The 26,795-nt window shown below is 46.0% G+C and overlaps 1 protein-coding gene across 1 annotated transcript in view; it reads right to left on the bottom strand.

Annotated features, from left to right (window-relative positions):
• The window catches only part of LOC142558262 (ATP-binding cassette sub-family C member 3-like), a 215,525-nt gene extending 196,748 nt beyond the window's left edge, over positions 1-18,777 (bottom strand). Inside the window, exons 1-2 of the mRNA XM_075670419.1 lie at positions 18,531-18,777; positions 10,246-10,449 (exon numbers count right to left, since the gene is read on the bottom strand). Of these exons, the coding sequence (XP_075526534.1) occupies positions 10,246-10,449; positions 18,531-18,737 (411 nt within the window). The 5' untranslated portion in view covers positions 18,738-18,777. The remainder of the gene's footprint in view (positions 1-10,245; positions 10,450-18,530) is intronic.
• Positions 18,778-26,795: the final 8,018 nt, after the last annotated feature.

Genomic DNA, 26,795 nt, shown 5'->3' with positions numbered 1-26,795 from the left:
GTTGCTGTGAACTAACCTGGAACAAGCTTCTGCGGCTGCGCCATTCTTCGTCCCAGACATGACGCGAGCATTCAGCTGGAAAGTTTGGGCGACGTTTCTGATAGCCCGCTAAGCTGCTGTCCAAAGTGGCCGCTGCCAGCTTCCACATCGCACCGAACCGTGGCGCCTGGATCTCTGATCGGACCATAAAAAGCGCTCCCGAATCAACAGTGCTCCGCAGTCGGTGGCGAAGCTGTCACAGATTACTCATCGCCACGTTTGTCTTGGCAGGTGGGCCATTAATTTTTAAGAGCACAGTTGTTTGCCAGTGCTGCCGACTGCTATCTAGTTATGTTGAACCTTGTGCTGATGCTATAAGTATGTTGTGCTTTATTGTGGTGAACATTGTGCTGATGTGATAGGTATTTAGCGAACAGTATATTCAGCCTTGTCAATATTTGTGTGCGTGTGTGTGACCATGCCTGACCGAACCAAATGTCAATCGTGCTCGGAGAAGCTGCCAGGTGATGGCAGATTCCTAACTGTTTGGATTGCAAACTAGGCTATCACCTTGGCAAAAACTATTCGGGTGTGGCTGAAAATACGTTTGCGTCAATGGGCGTGGCAAAAAGAGAGGCCTGGAAAAGTAAGCAATGCAGAACACCTGCAAGCGATAACAGCTTATTGACAGCCGCTAATCCTCAAGTAACTGCAGTGACTGATGATCCTGGATTTTTCGCAAAGGAATTAAATGCTTTCAGAGACGAACTAAGGGGCATTAAGGACATGATGGTTGTTATTTTGCCTCACCGAGAAAAGCACGACGAGCTCCTAGCTCTCAAACCAAAAATAGATGAAGTGCTATCAGTGAAAGAGGCTGTAGTTGAGCTGCAAAATTCTGTGCAGTTTCTGTCTTCGGCCTATGACACTGTTGCGATACAGACAAAAAAGTCTGATTCGGCCTTGAAAAGCCTAGAAACTTAAGTTGTGTCCCTGACGGAAACGGTGAATACCCAATCCACTGAGATTGTTCAGTTGCGGGCTGATATTAATGGCTGTGAGCAGTATAACAGATTATCGAACCTTGAGCTACACGGGCTTCCGTTTTCATCGGGAGAAAACTTGCGAACAGCTATCGCGGATCTCGCACAGAAGCTACAAATATTAGATTTTGAACACCGCGACAGAGTTGCGATCCACCGTTTACCTGTCAGAAAATATAAAACGTCTATCGTGCTCATTAGATTCTCGTCTCCATTTTTGCGGGACATTTGGCTTGCTGCTCGCGGCAAACTTCGTGCCTTGGCACAGACAAAAAATGTACCTGCTATGTACCTCAATAAAAACCTCACCCAAGCTACTAAGGAGCTTTTTTGGAAAACTCGGTCTAAAGGCAAAGAAAACGGCTATAAGTTTGTCTGGGTAAGGAATGCAAATATCTTTGCACGAAAGAAAGACGGAGGCCCTGTTATCAGGATTGCCTCGGTCACAGACATCGATAAAATGCTTTAAACTCATGCCGATAAACTATATTTCCCTCCTGGACTTCGCTTCATTGGGATCTATTTTCGAAAATTGTGGCAAGCCTTCTTTTTCAGGCGTTCACATAAACATAAGAAGCATAAGAAAATACTGGGATCAGTGTCTTGTTGGTGTTGTTGACGTCATGCCCTTAGTGGATGCATTTGTACTCTCGGAGATAAATGTTCAAGATGATATGTTGTCGCAGTTTCATCTACCGAATTACCAAGAATACTTTTTAACGAGAACGGCCAGGAGAGGTGGTGGAATAGCAGTATTCATCAAGTCTAAATGGGTAACTACAACTACGTCGTTTACTTTTACGGGGGCGGAATGTCTCGCCTTCCGCTTGGAAAATTCTATTGTGGCTTTGTTGTTAGCTGCGATTTATCCTCCCCCCTCCGAACATGTGCAAAAACTTTTTAATGAACTAAAGCAATATCTCGGTTGTCTACCTCCTAATTCGAACGTTTGTCTCGTTGGAGACATTAACATAGACATTTTAAACTCAGAGAAAGCCATAGTTACCAATTACTTGAACATCCTAGCTGACTATGGCATTGAGTCGGTTATTAACGAGGCTACACGAGAGGAGGTTCTTTTGTCTCGTGTTGTGACTTCCTGTATTGACCACGTGATGGTCCGTTCAATAGATTTTTCAAATATCAGTTCCGTCCGAGTGACGAAAAAGCTGGCCGACCACTATTTTATAGGATGCCAGCTTTCATTCCCAAGTTCCCAGCAGTCGCAAAGTGAAAAATCCCAATATATTGAAATATTTTATTGCTTTAATTTCGACCGACTAGTTTCCCACTATAACTGGAACGCAATGCTAAGAAATAGCTGTCCGAACAGTGTATATAATAATTTTATAGCGGTGATTTCCGATTTAAAGAAGGCATGTAGAAAAACAGTCTTGGTTCGAAAACGAAGACCACTCCTATACTGGCTCAGCAATGTAATAATAAAAGCTACCGAAGAAAAGGAAAACTTGTGGAAGTGGTGTCGACAGCACCCTGATGACGAAACACTAAAATGTCTATCGAGAAGCCTGGAACAAAGTTACATTACTGATACGCTGCTCTAAGAGGAACTACTATCGTAATAAATTTTTTTCCTCGCATTATAAACCCGCTAAAATGTGGTCCGTGGTAAATGAGCTTAGAGGCTTTTATCCAGGTACGTATTTGGACCCGATAACAAAAAAATTTTGGATCTATCAATCAAAATCTGGCGGACAGCTTGAATGATTTCTTTTCTTCGGTTTGCGCTGATAATGATGGACCCAATGATCCTGTTGGTCTCAATGGTGGTCTTAGTTAAATACTATATTCGGCATTTCTTCCACCAATAAATAAGGAAGACTTGTATCGATTGTTGTATCGACCTAGAAAAAGCCGTGCTGTCGGACTTGATGGCATAACAGCAGAAGACATATGTCTCAATGTCAGAGTTCTGGCTGATCCGCTTCTTTTCATCTTTAATAGAATCCTTGATACTTGCATAATAGCAGACGCACTAAAAAGAGCACGTGTGATACCGATATTTAAAAGCGGAGATGCTTCGAAGCCAGGGAACTATCGCCCCATCTCTGTTCCTCCTTTCTTAGCACAACTGTAGGAAAGACACGTGCTTGAAGTGATTGAGGGGTTCGTTTTAAAACATACCATCTTATCACCTTCCCAGTATGGCTTCATGTCTGGTAAGCACGCATGCGCTTTTTGAAGAACTGTCGGATCTTCTATATCAAACATAGGAACTTAACCGGGTAGCCTGTGGGCTTCTTTAACATATATCAAAGGCTTTCGATTCGGTAAGCCACAGTATTCTATGTGCTAAACTACATAATTACGGTTTTCGGGCGCATTTCCATGCATTTATACATAACTACCTGTTAAATCGCTCCCAGATCGTACGTATTGACGACCCAAAGAGTTCTTTGCGGTTTCTTAACGCAGGGGTTCCACAGAGTTCCGTTTTGTCTCCGCTTCTTTTTAATTTGTACGTTTGTGACTTGTCACAGGTAACAACTTCATGTACAATTTTCCTGTATGCAGATGATACGTTGCTTGTATCTAAACACATGCAGTACGAAGCAGCTGTCGCTTCACTTCAAAGCGACATAAAAAATGTCATGAACTGGTTTAAAAAAAAACGTATAAAAGTCAGTGCTAAGAAAACTCGATTAGTATGTTTTAGAAATCCGTTAAAGGCTCTTGTAACAAGTCAACATGTTTTCCTTCACGGTTCTGATTGCTTAGACTGTGTTTGTGCCCCAGTACAATATGCGGATAGTGTCAAGTACCTTGGAGTATACTTTGAGACTGACTTATCATGGAATATTCAAACGGCTCGACTTTGTGCGCGATTACGTAATGTTGCGTGTGTCCTTTAGCGTATAAGGAGTTATGCACCTACCAAGATTAAAAAAGTGGTGGTGCATGCTTTAGGCTACTCGCATATAAGGTACGGCATTGCCTGTTTTTTTAATTGCAGCGGATTTTGGAAACATAAAATTGACAACCTATGAAAAAGCAAACTAAAAAGTGTTGCGTACAACCAAACCACACATAACTTATTTCGAGATTTAGAAGTGCCCGATTTCGAGTCTCTCTTTCGTTCAACAATTGTGATGCGTTATTTCTGGAGCAATGCTTTCCGAGAACCTGTCCATAAAAGTGTTGCTTTGCGTAGTCATCCCAGATATGCAGTTCCTCGGACAAGAAATCGTTATGGAAAAGGTCAAAGAAGGTGCTACATCCCCCACTTGTTTAATAACCTTCCCAGTGCTGTACTGGATCAGACAACTTTGTCGGGATTAAAAAAGGCCCTCAAGACAGTGATAGAGCAGTTTACACATGTATAAAGTCTCTTTTGTTGTAGTGTGATCTTTACCAAAATGAATGTCAGACTGTTTCCGCTGTTTTCACGATTTTTTTACTTTTTTCGTTCTCGATAGGTTGTAACTTTGTTTACATATTGTGCCTTTACTCAATTCTAATGGTTGTTGAGTGCTACGTGTTTTCATTTGAACATTAAGTGTTGTTTACTGGGCATATTTACCTGAAAAACCTGCGATATGTTCTTTCTTATTTTTTTTAGTTTGACATTTAGTTTGTCTGTAATAAGGTACATAATGCATTGCCCTGACTGCCAGGTTTCTGCCATACAAGCCCACAGAAGGCTTCGGCAGACCTAGCAAATTATATGTACAATTTGATTATTTGTAATAAAGATTATTATTATTATCATTATTATTATTATTATCTTCATAGTATTTTACCGAAATTCTCTCTCATCGAAGATGTCATGCAAGTGCTAATATAATACTGAGTCATCTCAACCTGTTCGCGGTCCTAAACAAAACAATATTGTGGTATTATATAGTTAATCTCCTTTCCATTTTTTCTTTGCTAGCCTGGACACTAGTTAAGGAGGGAAAGTGTTTTTGGTCCGAAGTCAGAGCCCCTCGATGCCTCGAGTGGCCACGTGAAGCCTTTGTTCTTAAAAGAGACGCTCTTTTCAAACGCGTAGGTGTCTGACCAAACTACCGCTCTCCCTCACAGTACCCAAATGTGATTCTTCAAACTCTCATTTGCTCAAAGAGTCACAAACCAACCAACCACGCATGCATACATCGGGTTCATACCATATCAACCAAGAGCAACAAACTTTTCGTGAGGGACACAGGACTTTTCAAAACAATGGCGCAATCTACAACATGCACGGGGATAGGTTCCTGAAAGACACGTATGATCTCACTCTCACCTACGTTAACCGAACGCTTCCCAATCAGCTCTAACCGTCTTCCCTTTCGTTCCGAGCGAGCGCGCGCACTTGGCGGCTCTTCGACGGTGCATCTCCTTCCGTGGCTGCAGTGCTCCCTCTTCGCGGAATCCTTCCTTTGCGGTAAGTGGACGATAGAGCAGCGTGTGAAATTGTCGTGCGTTCTGCAGTACTCGCATAAACTGGGCCACACAACAGCCACACCGATTCTGCAAAACGCAAAGAGATTTTATTTCTTCCTTGTTTTTACAGCCCAAAGCAAAGAAGGATGACGCATTATTTATATATGAACTTATTGGACTTATTTGTACTTATTCCAGTTTGGTGACAACCACTTGACGCATCTTTCTGGTCTCCTGAGCTCATCTTCTTCTTGTTTGCCTCTTCTGCACACAATAAATTAGGGATTGTTCAGCGATAGTCTGTCTTCCATGCCTATTGTCAGAATAAGGGACTTCAAAATTCCGGGCAAGTATGAGCCAGCTATAACTAAGTCATAACAAAGAGACCACCCACCCCGTCCTTGAAATGATTTTAAAGAAATCAAAAAGGACACGCGCAAAACATGACGCTTACGGGCATATTAGGAGTGCGCCAACAACATACATTATTCATCATGCCTATCCGGTAGTAAAGCTGGAGGGGGAGTATGTATGCCCAGTAACCAGTGCAAAGATGACACGAAACGCATTTATCGTGCACATATCTGTAATTTAATTCTTTCTAACGGTGTGTTTCCAGATAAGATGAAGCTAGCCCGGGTGACTGTCATTCATAAAGGTGGCCCAGTTAACGACATGAATAACTACAGGCCAGTATACGTTCTTTCTGTCTTCGCGAAAATTGCTGAACATGTAATTAATAGAAGATTTTGCGTGTTTCTAAACACGTATAAAATAATAGCTCAGGAGCAATATGGTTTCTGTAAGACTACATCTTCAGAAACCGCTTTACTTGAAATAAAAGAACAAATCCTTGACAACATAGAAAACCGAATGTCAACTCTAGGTATCTTTCTAGATTTTAGGAAGGCCTTCGATTGCGTGCAACATGACGTGCTTTTGAGAAAGCTACCTCTTTATGGAATTCGTGGTGTCGCATTATCCTCAATAAAAAGCTATCTCACCTCTACAACACAGTACACAGCAATAAATGGAGTTAGTTCCGAAATTCAGCACATTAAGTACGGCGTACCGCTAGGATCCATGTTGGGGCCTGTTTTATTTTTACTCTATATTAATAATATAGTCAATATTCAAGGCTGTTCCAAATTATATTATACGCGGATGATACTAACGTGTTCTTCTCAGGAAGGGAAATAGGAAATCTGTTTGAGCAAGCTAACATCTGGTTGCAGCAACTAAGCTTGTGGATAAATGCGAATAAACTCCAATTAAACATAACTAAAACTAAGTATCTAGTGTTTAAATCAATAGGGACAATAATCCACCCTCAGCTAACGCTCCGATTTCCGAAGGTCAACCTCGAATAGGCACCAACAGCCAGATTTCTAGGAATTCCATGAAAATATGTCCTGGTCACCGCACGTAGACGTTATTAGAAAAAAAATTGCTCGTGCTGTCGGTGTGCTAAACAGGTTGCGATATTTGCTATCGGTAAATGTGAAGCGCAATATTTACAGTGCGCTTATACATTCTCGATTACCTTATTGTTTTCTAGTTTGGTCAACCACTACACAAACTAACTTAAGATCAATTCAAACACTCCAAAACCGCGCACTGCGCGTGATAGGTAACTTAGAACGTACTGATACCACTAAACCATACTATAACAAATATAAAATATTAACAGCATCAAAACTTCACACTTACAAATTATTCCTCGAAATTTCACGGCAATTCTGGGAAGACAAATGTTCCCTCCAAAGTAAATACCATGGCAGAATGACAAGCTATAACCTCAGAAAACTCTGATAGGAAAACCACGTTGCAGAACAAAATACGGAGATCAAAAACTAGCAGTTCACCTTCCTAACCTTCTAAACGACTACCCCTTGGTATTGGACCTGCTAAATTCTGGAATTTCAAAGCAAAGCTTTAAGAAAACGGTAAAAGAATTGTCACTATCCGAAGACTAATAGAAATGTTGAACTACAGGTATAGAAAATTTCGTACATGTTTTTTTTCTTGTTGTTTTTAGAAAACTGTGTAAGCTTTAACCTTTCAGCTACAGGTATGGAACATTTCGTACCTGTTTTTTTCTTCATGTTGTTGTTGTGCTTCAAGTGATTAGAAAACTTTATAAACTTTAACCTTTTTTCTTTCTTCTTACACGAATTGTGCACTCAAGTCTTGGAAAATGAGTAGTACATTTATTTCATGTGTGACCTCCTGAAAGCCTGCCACTGCCATTTTGTTGCCAATGTACGGGTGGCACGGCCTAGTCAGGCAAATGTTTCCCTTTAGCCGTTTCCCCTAAGACAATCTGTTCGTTGTCTTAAATAAATCAATAAAGAAAGAAAGAAAGAAAGAAATAGACAGCGTTTTCTTTTGATCTGCACTTGAGCTATAGGTCAGGCGTATATATTTATATGGAATAAATTCTGAGGCTTTACGGGCCAAAACAACGATATGATCATGAAGCACGCCACAGTGGAAGACTTCAGATTAATTGTTGCCACCTGATGTTCAAATACGAAGGCAGCAGTGCAGGAAAGAAAACGACACAAAAATGTGCCAAACTGATGCTACAAACGTTGAACTGACAACTGAGTTATGTTTTTGCTGATGGAGTGACGTATATAGATACATCAGAATGCCGGGCTTGTTAGTAAGAACACATTTTTTCGCGAACAGCGGTAATAACGGGACACAGAAAAGAGGCACACGACGACAGGCACTGACTTCTAACAAGTGTGCGTATTGCGCAAGAGCAGAATAAATAGGCAGAGACGTAATAGTAAAGACATCAATGATATGAAAACACGAAAAGAATGGCTTGAGATTGCATGTGGGTGGGTTAAATTTGCAGATACGTGATTTTCTTGTCTAATAACTGGATGGACGGCGAACTAATGCATGACGGACCACGTTGGATGATGGCAAGTGCTTCGATAATTTCACACGTGCGCTGGTCAGCGTGATTTTGGATGACAGTGACTTTTATAAAATAGGGGATGCATTCACACTACCTGCAATGCAGATCAAGATTGCTGCTGTAATTTTGCTTTATGTTGATGGCGCGCTCCCGGAGGCGATCATTGAGGCAGCGTCCTGTTTTTCCTACGTAGGAGCGCCTACACTTCAAGGGTACTTTGTAAACGACTCCTGTGATGCATCTGGCGAGGGGCTCCTGATGCTTCTTGTCAGCATTTTTTGTGTCTTGGTTGACCCTTTTGCGTAAGGTGTACAGCCTTCTCCAAAAACAACCGAAACACCCGCCCTTCCCGCGGCCTTTTTCAATCTGTGGGACACCCCGTGCACACAGGGAATGGCAGCCGTCTTCGAATGATTGATTTCGGTTTTGCGTATCTTCTTTTTTCTTGGTGCATTTCCGCTAACATGTTTTACACTAGCTGCAACAGGACGACGCTCCTGCAAAACCAGCAAGCAAATGCCGCTGTACCTGGCCTTCAAAGGCTATTTCAATCTCGTGTAAGCATGATTTTTGCAGTGCATTACGGAAAACGGCCTTCACGATTCCCCTCTTCACTGACCTTGAGTGAGCCGACAAAAAAGGCAAGCGACTTTTTTCTTAGTGAGGTGCATACCTCGAGCATACATGTTCTTTCTTGAACAATAGTACAAAGCACAGGATGCGCAAGGTGCTGTCCTCCGGTAGCTCCTTTGTGAGCGTGAGACCATTTATATTCTCTACAAAACTTTTGTAGACGAGTTGTACCATTGAAGCAAGGTCGTCTTCAGTCGCCTCAATGAAGATGAGGTAATCCTCGACGTATCTGAGCACCTTCTTGGCGTGGGCCGTTGGGAGGCTCCTTTCGACGTCGCGGTCGCAGCGGGCTCGCAATAGGCCACTCAGTACAGGTGCAAGGCATGAGCAATGCACACTCCTTCGTTTTCTAGGAACATCTTCCTTGCGAGCTGGAGCACCATGGAGTGCAGGTAGAGCATAAGCAAGTCGAGAAACCTGTCTACACTTGTGCCGCACTTGTTTTGGAAGAGAACGTCTCCGCATGCCTCAATTAATTTCAATTAATAAATCGTTTCTTTATTTGATTTATTAAGCACAAATAAATTTCCCTATTATGTCCTTGGTATCAGTGTTAATTGGCTTCTTAAGATATTACTAATAAATTTGGCCCCCTGGTTAACCGACTTTCTCCTCGTTTATTACACAACGAAGGTGTCGAATCCGGCAGCATTGATGCCTTCAGATAGCATGTGTGGGCTTATTTACCGGTTGCCTTCAACCAAAAAGGTCGCGTTCTCGTGGCGCTTGAGACAGAAATGATGTTGCGCATCCGCCCCCAAGGTTTGTGAGTGGTAGCGCTGGCTAACACTCCCAGGGTTCTACTAGCAAACATAAATACCCATGAAAGTGGACGGGCAAATGGCACCGAGGTAGCTCAATTGTTAGAGCATCGCACGCGTAGTGCCAAGGTTGTGGGATCGTTCCCCACCTGCGGCAAGTTGTTCTTTCATCCACTTTCATTTGCATTATTTATCTTTTTTTTATTTTATTTATTAGGCTCCTAGGCACTTCCCCTATGTGGTTTGGTGTCAGTGTTTGTTGGCTTCTGATGATATGACGAATAAAAATCGGGCCTCTGGGTTAGCCCCCATCCTTCTCTTTTATGTTCTGTGATAGAAATCCCCGTATTTGGAAAGGAAACTGGCTATAATAATGTCTGAAACGCGGATATCAGTCGGTTATTTGAAAGGCAGAGTATAATAATGCTTTCGAGTGAAATCTCGGATAAACAGTAGTGTTTCTGTAGTTTTGTAATGTATCAGCCTCTCCTGAGCCAGTTGAACCTACCAGTGAACCGGCAGCGCCAGTGAATGCCTCGAGTACTCCGCTGATGATGTCTACCTTGAGAACGCAGCTCAGCTCCTCCGACCTGAGTGCATGCAGGACCTTGGCGTGGTTTCGCTCCCATGCGTACATCTTCACGGTGCGAATGGAGTTTAGGAGCTCGAGCAAGTGCTTTAGTCGCTCGTCACGCTTTTGCAGGCTCACTCGCTGTAAGACAGAAAGGAAGTTACGGAAGGAACACAGGAGGAACACAGGATGTAGCACTGCATTCGTGAAGTTTGATAGTTTCCTTTTTTACATTTGGTTTAAATATCGAATGTCAGGAATGTATGTCATGGCCGCATGCTCTCTGTTTTTACTTATCTATGAGTGTTTTATTTTACCGTTTCCATTTGAGGAGTGTTCTGCATTACAACTTCCTCGATTTTGCCATTACTTGCAGCGCAAAGTCCAAACTGCATGCAATAGCTTGTCATAGCAAATTCCCTGCATTCACCTTTTTTGTATGTATTTCTATTTCTTATAATAAAATGTTGGTGAGTGTGAACACTCTTCTCGTTGTCTATAATGTACCCTTATTGCAATAATTCCCCATTTAGCGAATGTTCTTTTTTTCACATGCATTTAGGCAAGCTGTTCGGTGCGCGTGTAGTTTAACAGTTTCATTATGTCTTTAGGCATTCTTCGCTTAACAGTAAAAAATACTTCTTTAAATGTGTTATAAATTTGAAATACTATTGTGTTAACCTCACCTAACATTAACTGGCCTCTGCTTTCTGTAACTAAAAGGTCACCGTTATCTGAAGCTAAGGAATTTATCGATCTTATTCCAGACTTCAACCTGCATCAAGTGATATCATGTCCTACAAGAGCGGATAACTTGACACTTCATGACACTTGACCTCATGCTCAAATCTTGCACTGATAGCTGAAAGAGCGTTACCACATTACCCTGTTTTAGCGATCATAACCTCATCCATATATCTGCATAACAATACCGCGTATGAAAAACTCAACTACATCTAAAATAATAAAAGATTACAAAAGGGCAGACTTTGACGCCGTAAATAACGAACGGCAAATTTTTAAAAATGATTTTCAGCAGGCAAACTTAACAAGAACTGTTGATAGGAACTAAGAGCTTTATAAGAATGTGTTGCTCAGGAGCTAAATACGTACCTAAAGTTGTCGTGAAATATGACTATAAAAATCAATGGCTTAATAAGCGCCTCAATGCTCTCCTTACTATAAAGAAAAGGCTTTACAGAAAAGTCAAACTTACAAATAACTCAGAAACATGAGTAAAATACGAACTGTAGGCTAACCAATATATTTAGGAGCTGACGATAGCCAAAGATAACTTCTTTAATCATGTCTTTCTGACTATTCTACGATAAAATGCCAATAAATTTTGGCGCTTACTTTCAGTAAAGACACATGCTACACAGATTGAACAAACATATTCGAATGGTAACCGCATTAACTCTGAGAAATGCGCGTCAGCTCTCAATGACTAGTGCACCTCAGTTTTATCCAACACTAATGACGTTCCCATTAAACCAATACCACCGCTTTCAGTAAAATTAGGGCCAGACATCAAGATCAACACTAATGTCATACGTAGGCTCAATTCACTAAAACTAACCACCTGAGCGGGTCGTGATGGTATTAACGCCAAAATATTTGTTAGCACCAGTAACCTATCTAGCCAGGTACTATTCGCGGCGAGGAGTCGCGGAGTCGCCATCTGTCGGAAGCGCCTCACTTGCGCAGTATGACGGATCACGCGACACGCCGCTCATAGGCTTCGCTTACGGCGCTCAATAAAAACACCACGCGGCAGCCCTCCTGGACATTTATGCAGGTACTCTCAAAACGAGGGAAGTTTTTGACTGTCGATATAATAACCTTGGGCAAACTGAAAGCACAGAATCGATTACAGACGCTATCTCTTTACCGAATACGTACAGTGCGTGAACGCCATTGCGCGCGGTCATTGCGATGGAGTCTCCCGAACCGGCTTCTTGCGTGAAAGGTAGGCAAATGATGAGAATAAACTATGTGAAATATGTTCTTATAGTGGGCTGTCTGTATAACCAACTGGGGCATAACAGAATGGAGCCTCAATCCAGCGATCGCACGGGTTCGCAGCGACCGACTGCGCGTCTGCATGCAGGTCCGCGCACAATGTTTTCCTTTCGCTGTGAGCGCGTTTTCGCACCATGCTGTGAGATTAAGGCCGCAGCATATGAGAATTTGACAGTTCACTAGCAACAATTGTTGCGCGGACGCTATCAGAACTATTAAAAATAATTCTGTTATAGAGACTTTGACGCCTAGCTACGGCGACTGTGATGTGCCGCCACGACGATTCAATCTTTTTTTTGTCTTCTAAATTCTTGGACATTTCAATATTATTTCTCAAGTTACGCCGCACTGTATGTTTATCGGTCGTGTAAGCGTGCGATTTCCCTCTGCTTGATTTTCGTAATCCAGTGCAATAATTCATAACACAAACATGACCATATGCCGTGCCTTTTTTAAATGTGCGTCTTACCGCTACCTTTCCGTTCTAGTGAACTTGCCAGTGTCTAGCATCAACAAGTTCACAGCCAAAGCCGTCAGGACATATTAGCGGGGCAGCGGGCGTGGGTGAGCGTCTCAGTGCGCGTTCTCTGCTGCTCACCGAACATCGCGTAGTCCCGGCGCCGTAGCAGAAATGTTCCTTCCGTTTGTGCTTGCCGCACAGCCGAGTTGTAGCCGATGGCTGTCTGCCGGTTCTAAGTTTCGCCAGCGAAGCTTCACGCACGTCCTTACCCTGTGGCTACGTGTGAACAAGGCTGACACCGGGCTACGTTGCGTGCATCCGGCACTGCGGCACCGAGCAGTAGCCTACCGTGCTGCACGCCTCCAAAGGCAGCCACTACTTATTATAGCACTTTAAAATGTTGTCAAGCAGACACCCAAGGCGGTAAAGTCTCACCACTTAATCAGAACCGCGGCGCAGGTGGCACTTTAATCTTTCGTTTTCAGCTCGCTTCGGCGCTTCCGAAGCAGCCGACGTGGCTGCTGTGTCCACTGATCCCTCACGCCATGTCACGTCGACGGTGGCGCCAGATTTTCCAGTAGTCGAGCTCGCCGCCAATACCTAATATTTACGCAATCCTTAAAGACAGATAACTTGCCCGACGACTGGAAAACGGCCCATGTCGAACGAATCTTCAAGACTGGCGACTCCTCTCGCGCTATAAATTATCGCCCAGTTTCTCTGACCAGCATTCCTTCCAAACTACAAGAACATATAATCTCATCCAGCCTAGTGGTTCACCTAGAATCTATCAACTTCTTTTACCCTCACCAGCACATCTTCAGAAAGCTATTTTCATGCTAGACCCAACTAGCTGAGTTCCCCCATGACATTGATCGATGCCATTTTCTTAGATTACTCGAAAGCATTCGACCGCGTTCGCCCCAATCACCTGCTTCGAAAACTCGTATCTATCGGAAACCCAAATAGTTTGCTTTACTGGCTTGAACACATCTTAAAAGGGCGTACGCAGTTGACCTCTACAAATAACCATAATTCGTTCCTTAGCAGCCTAACATCGGGTGTGTCAGAAGGTACTGGTTTATAGCCTCTTCTTTTTCTCATCTACATCAGTGACTTACCTGCTAACATTAAGAATAAATTGCGTCTTTTTGCGGACGACTGTGGCATATATTCGCCTATCAAAGGCTCGAACGACATCACGGCACTACAACAGTATCTCGATTCCAGCGCAGTATAGGTGCGAGAAATTGTTCATCCCGCTTAACCTTACTAAATGTAAGGGTGTGTTATTCACCCCCAACCACAGCTTAACCAGTCAAACCTGCATAATTCAGCTCATATCAATCATGGGCCGTCTTGCAAATACTTCGGCGTTCACATGACATCGACACTATCATGGTCAACCATATGACACCATCAGTTCTTGTGCTTCACGTACACTCGCCCACAAAATATTGTGGGTTCCGCGAGCGCGTGGCGAAACGACCCTCCTATCCTGCTAGCTGGGCACCCCTGGTGCCGAGACCGACATCCGCACGCGTGCGCGTCCATCCGAGACTGCAAGCGTGCATGTCTCCGCGCTTTCTCCTTGCGCGCCGGCGATATCCAAATGCCGCCACGAGGTGCTCCTCTTGCGCTTGGCGCTGTGGCGGCTTCAACGGGCGAAACTTCGTTTGTACATCGGAAATCAAGCGTTCATTTTCGTCTTGCCTGTCTCCTTCTATAGAGCACCTTTCCTTCCACGCTCTTCTGCGGGAGAACGCCGCGTTCGTAAAGAGAAAGAAATAGTGAAGATTGGCCTCGAAAAGGAGCGGCGCCGAAAAAAAAAATGAATTGTTACGTTCGCCACCTGGCCCGATGCGTCAGTGCTCGTGACTCGACAAAAGGCGGCCACAGCAACGCGCGCAAGCTCACGCTTCTATTTAACAGGGATAAGCGGGCTAGTTGGTGGTCGTTATTGGAATGCATCATGTAACCGCACAAAAACAAGGGACAAAGAAGGAACACACAGGACAGGCGCGGAACTACAACTAAGGTTTACTACGGGAAATCTCACATTTATACAAGTATCGTAACCACACTTGCTAATCATGAAACAGCCATCACGTGACGTTGGCATGCGGGCGTGAGTGCCGCAAATTTGCTCGTAAATATTCGAACTCTTTATCGCTCAAAGACACTGAAGAGCTGCTTACGCAGCTGCCGGATTGCATTTTTATACAGTAAGCTTCAAAGATTTCTCGGCTCATTTATGACGTAAACATCTTCAAGACTTTGGTGTCGCGGAACCTGGGCGTGCAATTACGACAGTGGCGACAATGGTCAGCCAGTTTGCCACCCCCCGCCAATCCTTCTACTCCTGCGCGGTGCTCCTGCAGTCTGACGTTTAGGCACCGTCCCGTCTGCCCTATGTAGCTATTGCCACAAGAGAGGGGTATCTGGTGCACTACCCCTATTCTGCATGGGACGAACCTGTCGACGTGCTTGATATGACATTCATTTCTTTTGTTCTTACCCTGCACCATGCTGCACATGCCGGCCAGTTTTTTGGGCGCCGTGAAAACCACCGGTACTTCACATTTTTCGGCCACCTTTTTGAGGCGGTGGGAGATTTGGTGGTAGTACGGGATGGCAACAGGTCTACGACGTTGCGGCTCTACGCTTGGGCGGAGCTCTGATGGGCCCCGCGCTTCCTTGGCAAGGGTTTCTAGCACCGAGGTGACCATATCATGCTGAAATCCTGCGCTGTGCAGTCTTTGCAACTGTAAGAACACGCTATGTCGCATTTCATGCTGGCAGGACTTATCAAGAGCAGCGAGATGTCAAGCGAACTGTCGAGTACCTCAAGCAGAACGATCTGGCTTTAATGATTTCTGATAAAGAAGGCAGTTTCATGGTTTTACCAAATTCTTTATTTCGTCAGAAAGCGAGGCAGGCTGTCGCAAAAAATTTTTCCATCAAGACGTGCACTGCCGCTAAGCTAAAAAAGCTAGCGTTGGGTCTGTGTGATAGGTGTAACCTGAAAAATCTTGGTTTGGGTATCAAGGGTGCGAAGAGCGGAGCGCTTAGCATTTTCTTCTCCGCGAAAACGCATAAAGAAGGCATTCCTTTCCGAGCCATCGTATCGGAACGTGACACGTGGCAGGGGACGGTCTCTAAGTTTCTGCAGAAACACTTGCGCTTGCTCAGATTTGAGGAGCCGTTCATGATAAGGAATTCTGAGGAGCTTATCGCATTTCTTCGTGATCATGAAGGCTCGAGGGAACCGTTGTTTTCGTTTTCCATTGATGTGATTGACCTGTTTTCTTCCATTCCACAAGATATATTGCTATGCGCCATTAGAGATTCCATTGATGACTACGGCCCTGTGGCCTTTCAGAACGCATGTGGTGTAAGTGTGGACGACTTTTTAGAAATTATTCATTTTTATCTGGCATCCACCATCGTTAATTCCGAAGGAAAGAACTTCGTCCAAAAGCGCGGAGAGTGCATTGGTTCATGTATTGCCCCATTATTAAGTGACATATTATTATCGTATTGTGACAAGCGAATTGCTGAACGCATTGACACAGCCTACTCGGCTAAGATTTTTAGATATGTTGACGATTATGCAATTTTTTTGAAAGGGGTTGGAGAGGGAGGCGGCTCATCTGCAGTAGAGCGTGTTCTTGAAATTTTCTGAGAAAGCTCGTTTGGGTTGAATTTCACCTTTTAGTTGCCTACACATGGAAGCGTGCAGTTCCTGGACATTTTCATTATTATTGTTGGAACCCATGCGTGCTGCAGGTATCAGCCTCGATCAAAAAAATGTATTTTAAACTACCAGTCAGCTCATTCGAAGCTCGTAAAAAGGGGAATTGCAAAAAACTGCCTGCGTGCTGCTCTTGATAAGTCCTCCCAGCATGAAATGCGACATAGCGTGTTCTTACAGTTGCAAAGACTGCACAGCGCAGGATTTCAGAATGACATGGTCACCTCGGTGCTAGAAACCCTTGCCAAGGAAGCACGGGGCCCATCAGAGCTCCGCCCAAGCGTAGAGCCGCAACGTCGTAGACCTGTTGCCATCCCGTACTACCACCAAACCTCCCACCGCCTCAAAAAGGTGGCCGAAAAATGTGAAGTACCGGTGGTTTTCACGGCGCCCAAATAACTGGCCGGCATGTGCAGCATGGTGCAGGGTAAGAACAAAAGAAATGAATGGCATATCAAGCACGTCGACAGGTTCGTCCCATGCAGAATAGGGGTAGTGCACCAGATACCCCTCTCTTGTGGCAATAGCTACATAGGGTAGACGGGACGGTGCCTAAACGTCAGACTGCAGGAGCACCGCGCAGGAGTAGAAGGATTGGCGGGGGGTGGCAAACTGGCTGACCATTGTCGCCACTGTCGTAATTGCACGCCCAGGTTCCGCGGCACCAAAGCCTTGAAGATGTTTACGTCACAAATGAGCCGAGAAATCTTTGAAGCTTACTGTATAAAAATGCAATCCGGCAGCTGCGTAAGCAGTTCTTCAGTGTCTTTGAGCGATAAAGAGTTCGAATATTTACGAGCAAATTTGCGGCACTCACGCCCGCATGCCAACGTCACGTGATGGCTGTTTGATGATTAGCAAGTGTGATTACGATACTTGTATAAATGGGAGATTTCCCGGAGTAAACCTTAGTTGAAGTTCCGCACCTGTCCTGTGTGTTCCTTCTTTGTCCCTTGTTTTTGTGCGGTTACATGATGCATTCCTCACGCTTCTAAACACGCTTCACACACTTTTGCCCCTCGAAGCCGCCACAGCACCAATCACAAGAGGGGCACCTCGTGGCTACATTCGAATATCGCCGACGCGCAAGGAGGAAGCGCGGAAAGATGCACGCTTCCAGTCTCAGAGGGACGCAGATTCGTGCAGGCGTCGGTCTCGACACCCGGGGCGCCCAGCTAGCAAGGGAGGGGGGTCGTTTCGCCACGCGCTCGCGCAACCCGCAATATATTGTGGGCGACTGTACCCTTCGATATTTAAAGCGTAACCTGAAAACCGAATCACCAGAAATAAAAATACAAACTAGCATATATAACATTCATACGTCCGCTGTTAGAATATGCGTAATCTATTTGGCACCCTTCCCAATCCTATCTCACCTATGGCATAGAAGCAATACAAAATCGCACTGCCCGGTTCATAACTTCCAATTACTTTCGAGAAACTAGCATAACCGCACTATCACGTACACTTCAAATACCATCACTTGCTTCTATACGTATCATCTTTGGTCTTTGCTTGCTTCACAACTTTTATTACCATCCACACTCCAGGAATTAGCTGTTAATTCCGCATTTACGTACACCCTCCCGCTTAAGCCACCATCGTCCCACAGCACATAATATCACCCAATCATCTGCCATCAACACTTCATTGTTCCCTGACGAAATAACCCATTGGAGCACTCTCCCAGAAGATATTTTATCATGCACTGACCGTAAATTGTTCCCCGAAATGTTAAAAAACCACAATGCCTAATTACCGATCCTACCCACCCTTACTCCAACAGGATTCTCTCCTTTTTTCACGATTGTTCCTGGCTCGTTTTTGTATATTTTAGTTTCTTTACTGCTCTGTACATTTGTTCTAACGTTGTTTGCAAGGATTAAAGCTCTCCCTTATGTAATGTCTTCGAGTGTTTAAGATGAAAATAAATGAATGAAATGAATATCAGGTATCATACTGACAAATGTTCTACAGAAAGCGTACCTCGACAGCACGAAGTCTTGCGAGGAGGAATCCGAGTGCTGCGGTGGTGAGTAGAAGCCACACGGCACAAGCCATGGCGGCTTCTATGCCTACCCGTCGGACAAGCATGTAGAATATCAGCGGCATGACGAGCAGACCAGCTGCCGGCATCGGGATCAGTGTGACGCCGAAAGACAACGTTGTGCAGTCCACGCTGAACACAGACATAATGTAGCCGGGAGGATTCAATCTGCGGGCGGTCGCCGAATGACGCAGCATCTGGAGAAGCGGGTGACACGGTAACTGATGAAATCCATATTGGTAAATGAACACATCATGACGTCTTCAGCAAGGTGAGCTACGAAAGCAGGAAGGGCACATGTGCTACAAGACCTTTTGTTTTCTCGCATTCAGCTACTGCTAAATGTTTACACACAAAATGGAAACAATAGAAATTAAGGCTCACTTTACCGCAATCAGGTTAGGGAAGACATATGCATGTGCGCGAGCCTTCCTTCCTCTGCGGCTGCTACAGGGCCGACACGTCGAGCCAGCTGTGCGTGCAGGAGCTCGGCCGAGATCTACCGTCGTGGCCAGGATGACGCGCGCATGAAGGAGCAGAGTAGACGAGATGGCTGTTCTGTCACAGGTGACAGCACGGCGAAAGTCGGCAACATTTTTGTGCCTCTCGCGAACTAATAATGAATAGAATGAGGTGATGTCGGAAGTGGGCCTCGAGTGAGATGCGGCGATCAATACTAAACCACCGGAATGGTAGAAACAATCAATACGACGGCATTTTCTCTGTCCTTGTTTATGTTTGTGGCTTTCTTTCATTTTTCATTCTCCGCAAAGAGTAGCTAGCCGGTTTATGAATAGCTAACATTTCGGCCTTTCTCTCCCGGTTCTTCTTCTTGAGCGTAACACTGGCGCGTCGGTCGTGGTTCGGTCGAAAGAGCTGAAGGACACGATAGAGTGTCAACAAAACCGTGAACCATGATCGAGTGTCAACAAAACCGTGAACCCCTGGTGTTTATTGAAGCCACAATTTATACTTGTAGCAAAGAGAGGGGAAGGGAAGGATGCATTCTGGCTGGGGGCTGTGGAAGTCTGGCTGTGAAATTCTGCAATCAGCTCGCCACAATGCGCGAAAAGTTTTTGGCCCACCCCCAATTTCGTCGGTCTCCCATGCGACGTCACGACAATCCCATAGCTCATTATCTGATATGACGTGTGCACACTGATTATGCATAATTAGAACGCACAAAAAATAGTTCCTTATTCGACGTCTATTAGCCCTCTGCTGTTGGTCAAAAGATTTTGGGCTGCGCCCACTTCGCCCGTCAGTCACGCGACATCGCAAAACCGTGAATACTCACCGCGTCACAGTGACGTGTAGGCGTTAAGGGTGCATTATTATGCCAAACAATAGTGCTTTTTGTCTCAGTAGCCATTCACTGCTCCGTTCTGAAAGCAATGGAAGACGGCTGCCCGCCGATCGCTCAGCAACTCATTACTCGCACCAGTCGGTGAGCACGATTTATTTCCGTTACTATACCTTTTTACGGGAGGAAGAAGAAGAGCACGGAGCAGACACGTCTCTCACATCGGCTCCGTCTTTTTCGATGTTCCGCTGGCCAATATTTCGACGTACGACGATTTCGACCACATCATCACATTCGTGAAGTTGCCCAGACTCGACTGATACGAAGTTTTGAGGTGGGAACCAATTTCTGACAATTTTCTTGGACTGTCTCTGTTCATACCACTACGTGGGGAGCTAACCCTAGCGAGGAGCAGGGCCCGTTAGGCCTTGCTGGTCTACGTGCCAAGCGGACAAGGCAGACTCCCATATGAAAGAGGAAGAGGACAACAACGAGGAAGATTGATCCCGAGCTGAAAAAAAACAGCAGCAACGCGGCCAACGCGACGCCAAGTACCTCTCTAGCGTCTGGCGGAGACGCCGCTACCGGCGGCAGCAAGGGACCCGCCACCAACACCGGCTCGATCAAGAATCGTATAGTCAAGGCCTCAAGGATGCCCCAAATGCCCGAGGAGCATCGGAAGATTATTATCAGGCCACGAGGAGGACTAAATTTGAGCAAAGTAAGTACCACCACTATTGGAACTTCAGTGATCGGGGCTTCAGGCCTAACGGCAGAGCAAGCAAGTAAAGACATGGTGTGCCCCAACTTCACACAACACATCGTAGTGGTGAACACGCCTGAACCAGACCATGCGGCAAAGTACGTGAGAATCAAGTCCTTGAAAGTCGTGGAAACAGAGTACGAAGTCAGTGCATAGGAGGCGGCCCCGCACGCCATGTGCAAAGGGGTGATTAGATAAGTCGACATCAGGGACTCCCAGTCCACTATCACGAGGAATATCGTGCATGAGCGCAACACGCTTGCCTTGGCCGCCAAGCGCATCAAGATGTCGGCCTCTGTCATCGTCCTCTTCGATGGACTGAGAGTGCCAAACTTTGTGCGCTATGGGTCGGCCTTGTTGAGATGTTATCTCTACAGGAAACAATTTGATGCGTGCGTTACTTGTGGTAGGGTAGGACACCGCTCGTACGTGTGCCCCACGCCGGACTCTGTTCAGTGTAGAAGATGTGGAGCCCTCAACCCACGAGCGGACCACGTTTGCACGCCCAAGTGAAAGTTCTGTGGAGGAGACCATCCCGCCGGAGACAAGGTGTACAAGCAGAGATTTCAAACACCCTATGTGGTACGAGCTCGCCGAAGGGAACGCGCCCGGTCACGATCGGCCACGAGGGAGAGAAGCTGCTCCAAGTCGGGAGGAGCGTAGGCGCACTTAGAAGATGGAACTCCTGGTGCCAAGCCTACAGTTGGGACCGCATGGGCGGATAAAGTGAAAGGTACGGTGAGAGTTGTCGGCGACGCCACTACGCCGGCGGTGACTAAAAGCAATGATGCCAGAATAAAACAGCTGATTAGGGAGGTAAACTCTTTGCGTAAAGCTAACGAAGAGCTGACTAAACAGGTAGCAGAACTGAAAAAGAAAGCACAGCCGAGCCCTGCCAGCGTAGCAGTAGCCACACCACTAGGTCAAAGCAAGAAACCAAGCGAGGGAGATAACTCCCCCGCCCCGAAAAAAAGAGCAGTAAGCCCCGAATCTGACTCTGTTTTCTCAGTCCTCAGCGAGCTTAGCGAGGTAATCAAAGAAATTGGAGAGACGACGGAAAGGACCAACTTTGAAGTGGATAAACTACGGAAATGGAGGTTAACGGCCGAACAGCGATTCAACAAACTCGAAACGAAATGCGACGACGACGAATTCTTGCCGTCAGAATCAGAAAGCGTGAGATTGCTCTCCGGAACGTCATGGCGTGCTCCAAAGAGATCGATCGCGGGTAGCGGCAAAATTAACGCATTCAATAATCATGGATAGCACCCACAGTTTTAGTGTGTGGCAGTGGAATTGTCGCGGATTCCTCAACAAACAGGGATCGCTGCGCCAATTACTTAGGTCGATGGGGGTCAAACCAAAAGTAATAATGCTGGAGAAAACTTTAGCGGGCGAAGTAAAGCAAACTAGGTACAAATCGGTATGTAGAGAAAAAGATTAAGCGAGGGGATTGGCCACCCTCGTTGACAAATACATAACCTTTATCGAGGACGATATCCATCTCGCATTGAGTAAAATCGAGTATATCCTAGTCGAAGTCGTACTCAAAAGGCACAAGGGCAGGGCGCAGAGTATCTTATGCCTAAACATTTATAGCAGTCTCACCTACAAGAAACAAAGCTTTAGGGCACTTTTCAACAAGGCACTCGCAGCCGCAAAGAGCTCGCCGCTCATCATCGGAGGGGACTTTAAAGCCCCTACCAAGCGTGGGGATACGCTTGGAATACAAAGGAAGGCGAGGGGTTATGGAACCTTGCCACGGACCTGGGACTGTGCCTGATCACCGATCCGGCTTTCCCCACCCGCTGTGGAACGTCCACGTGCAGGGACTCTATACCCGACCTAACTTTTGTCAACAACTCGAAACAAGCTAGTTGCGAAAACTCGGGCACCGATCTAGGCAGCGACCACTATATCATACACATAGGCACAGGTATGCCGAAACAAGAGACTAGAAACTTTCGGTGTACAGACTGGGACCTTTTTAGGAAAGTTAGAGCAAAGAAACTAGAATCGGAACCGATAGAAGCGGGCAGACAGTCCTTCCAGACCTGGATCAACCAGCTCGAAGAGAACCTCAGGGAGGCCAGTAAAGAAATTAAGACCGAAGAAAAGATAGAGAGCATAGACAGTAGGCTCGCGCATCTGATCGAGGCCAAACAATCCATCCTGCAAAGATGGAAAACGCAAAGACTGAACCGAAAGCTCAGGAAAAAGATAGCGTTGCTAAACAGACAGATCGAGGAGCATTTGTGAACGCTCGTGAAACAGCAGTGGGACGAAGTTTGCCACTTGGCAGATGGCAGAATCAAACATGGAGGCAGTTGGAACATCCTCAGACATCTATTGAACTAGAGCGACACTAAGTCAAACAAGAAAACGGCAATTACAAAACTAGTACATCGTCGGCCAGTACATGACTCAGGAGGTAGTCATGAGACAGCTCGGGGACAAATATCTCCCTCTCAAACAAACGGGCGATAGCGACGAACGCGTGGAGTACATGGGAGGACCGTGCGAGGAAATGGACCGCGATTTCACCGAAGGTGAGGGGCGGGCCGCCCTCCATGGGCTCACTAGTAGATCGGCAGCCGGACCCGACGGTATTACCAATAAACTCCTAATGAATCTAGACGATGAGTCGATCACTTTCTTGACGGATCATTTCACCGAGTTGTGGAGAAAGGGAGACTATCGGAGGAATAGAAGATGGCCAACACCATCCTCATACCAAAACTGGGTAAACCGCTCCATCTGGATAACCTACGTCCAATCTCGCTTACATCGTGCATGGGTAAAGCTAGGGAACACGTTATTCTTAACAGACTCACTAGATACGTCGAGCAAAATCACATACTCCCGTATAACGTGATCGGTTTCCGCCCCGGACAATCGACGCAGGACGCCATGCTCCTGATCCAACTCATACACGTTAGCCCGGTGCACGCGAAAGCGATTCTGGGACTAGACGTCGAAAAAGCTTTTGATCGCATAGAGCACGAGGCCATCGTCGAGGTCCTGTCCGAGCAAGGGTTGGGCGAGAGGCTATTCGGCGTAGTCAAGGCGTTTCTGGGCGGTAGGCAAGCTAGCCTCCCGCTAGGCGAACTAAAATTGAAGGTGATGAACCTGAAGAACAGGGGCACCCCGCAAGGGGCCGTACTTTCGCCCATGCTATTTAATCTAGCAATGACCAGAGTTTCGAGGAAACTGGAGACTATAGAAGGTATACATTTTGCAATATACGCCGATGCCATAATCACATGGAGCGCCAACGGTAACGTAGGCCAAACGGAGACCAGACTGCTGGAGAGCATACACGCCGTGGAAAGCACGCTAGGCGAGATGGGACTCAACTGTTCGGCGGCATAGTCGGAGCTTCTGGTCCTAAAACATCCGCGCAGGGGTCGAAGACCCAGGGGCTACGTCTCCGGGGAGGAACCCAAGATTACCTTACGCTGTCACGACGGATCCGCGATGAAGCAGGTGGAAAGGATTATAGTTTTAGGCTTCCACATAGCAGAGGGAGGTACCAACCTCAATGCCATTCAACACATTTCAAAGAAGACGGAGCAAGTCATCAGGTTATTAAGGAGACTCAGCAACAGACACAAAGCCCTGGGTGAGGACAGCGCTTTACGGCTAGTGCACGCCTTCGCTCTCTGTCACTTCACCTACGTGGCAAGTCTATTTAAATGGTCGCAGACCGAGCTGAACAAGCTGAACACTATGATGAGAAAGTTAGTCAAGGCTACCCTAGGTATACCCATGAGCACATCGAACGTGAAGCTCATGAACCTAGGCGTGCACAACACGATAGAAGAGATGGCGGAAGCGCAACAGATGGCGCAGCAGGAAAGACTGACGAAAACGCGAGCGGGCAGGCTTATACTGAAAGCGATAGGGACAGGCCCCAATAGATCGATGAACCCGAAGGAATCCGAGGTAGAATTGAGCGCGAACCTTAGAGACGCGATCAGAACCACCCCCTCCCGAGAAATATGCACCCGGAACACAATGTTAGCAGGAGAAAAGCGAGAGCGAAAGCTTTGTTGAAAGAAATTGAACAGCTAGGACAACATGCGGCCCTTGTAGACGCTGCCGGGGTCAAAGGCAAACAGGCCTACACCGCCGTGGTGGTCGACAGCCGGGGCGAGGTACGGGACGCCGTCACCATCTTCACTAAAGATTCCACGGTGGCGGAGCAAGCCGCGATTGCTCTAGCCATCAGGAACCGTAAATTGTCTTTCATCTATAGCCATTCCAAAGCAAGAATTAAGAGCTTTGACAGAGGCTGTGTAGCTGGGACTGTGGCTAAAATTATCGACAAAGTCGAAACTATCAAAACCGAAATCTGATGGTTTCCTGCACATATGGTACAAGTGGACGAGACTCGGTCCAACCTCAACGAGGTGACAAACGACCTGGCACGAGGACTTGCTTGCCGTGCCGGTCAGAACCGAACCGACGCCCACTACCATTCCGGGGAGAATAAAGATCACTTACTAACTTGCAGTGACATCACTAAATATTACTACTTAGGGCGTAGGCAATTCCCACTGCCACACGTAAAATTGAATAGGGCTCAGGCAGTCACGCTGCGTTTACTGCAAACCGGCACATACCCCACTCCGTATTTCATCAATAAAATTCACCCCGAAAGAGAAATTAGGAAAGAATGTACCGTGTGCGATGGCATCATTGACATTAGACACATGCTGGCGGGCTGTCCCGTGACTCTCGCCGACCCCGAAGAAAAATGGCTTTACTGGCACAAGATGATATCAAGCTCTTCATATCAAGATCAACTACGGGCGGTCCAGAGGGTCCACGATGACGCCATAAGGCTCGGCCTGGCGGTGCCGACGTGGACGCGGCCCGCCTTGGTCAGAAAAGACCGGGCTTCAGGACACTAATAAAGTTTCGTGAATGACTGAATGAATACCTCTTTACCTGGCAGTAAAATCTTATCGGGCCCTTCTGGCACGTATACGCCATCGTTCTGGCAGCTCTTACTTGCTGAGGATCCATTTTAGTGGCATTCTTAATCTTATGTTGCACGCCGCCGCGATTCTCGACCAGCCGCCGCAAGCTAAGTAAGAGGAAGAGGACGAATCGTAGACGCCGGTAGACACAGTCTTGCCGGTGCGAAAGCACGGCTCTGAGTCGGACGCTGTTGGCGTCTGTGTGCGCTTCAGTGTCGGCATCTTCGTCGAAGTGACCTAGGATTAAGGACTCATAATGGTAACAGCGCGATGAAAACGACGAGGAACGAAAGGGCACAGGACGAGCGTGGACTCACAGCTCAGTTGTGAGTGTGTCCTTTCGTGTCCTTTCAGTCTGTCGTAGTTTTATTCGCGCTGTTACCTATATGAATGCATACAAACTCGCCCAACTTTCCGCATTAATATAGGATTGAGGAATTTGAAGTCGTTGTTGTAGGATGCAATAAAGCGCGATGTTGTTCTGGGTGCCAAACGAAAGCAACATTGTCCCTTGTGAGATAATGCAAGGGCTCCGCTATTTTGGAAAAGTTTGGTACGAAGCAACGGTAGTTCGCGCAAAGTCCTACTAAAAAAACGGCGAACATTGCGCTTGTTCGTAGGTGTCGGGAAGGCGGCAACTGCTCGCGCTTTTTCAGGATCTAGACGAATTCCATCGCGGCTGATGACATGACAAAGAAATTTCAGGTCCTCGTAACCGAAGTGTGATTTTTTTTGGACTAGAGGGAAAGACCAACAGTTCTAAGTGCATCGAGTACTGCACAAGTCATTGGAGATGTTGCTCGAAAGTCACCGAAAAAATGACGACGTCTTTCATGTAAACAAAACACGTTTCCCACTGGAGACCGGACAAAACAGTGAGCATGATTCTTTGAAAAGTTGTAGGAGGTGAGCACAGGCCAAGAGGAAAAAGATTGAATTCAAAAATTTCGCCAGGAGAAATAAATGCGGTCTCTTGCTGGTCATGCTGATCCACCTCGAATTGTCAATGCCCACTACACAGATGCAAGGAGGAAAAAACATCTGGAGTAGGGAAGTTGCTCAGCGAGTCGTCGATGCAAGGAAGTGGATAGACGTCTTTTTTTGCACGTTGTTAAGTTTTTGATAATCAACGCAAAAGCTCGGTGTGCCGTAT

The sequence above is a fragment of the Dermacentor variabilis genome, chromosome 9 (assembly GCF_050947875.1).
Source record: "Dermacentor variabilis isolate Ectoservices chromosome 9, ASM5094787v1, whole genome shotgun sequence".
NCBI lineage: Eukaryota > Metazoa > Arthropoda > Arachnida > Ixodida > Ixodidae > Dermacentor > Dermacentor variabilis.
The sequence above is the reverse complement of the archived record's forward strand: the minus strand, read 5'-3'. Positions and strand labels throughout refer to the sequence as shown.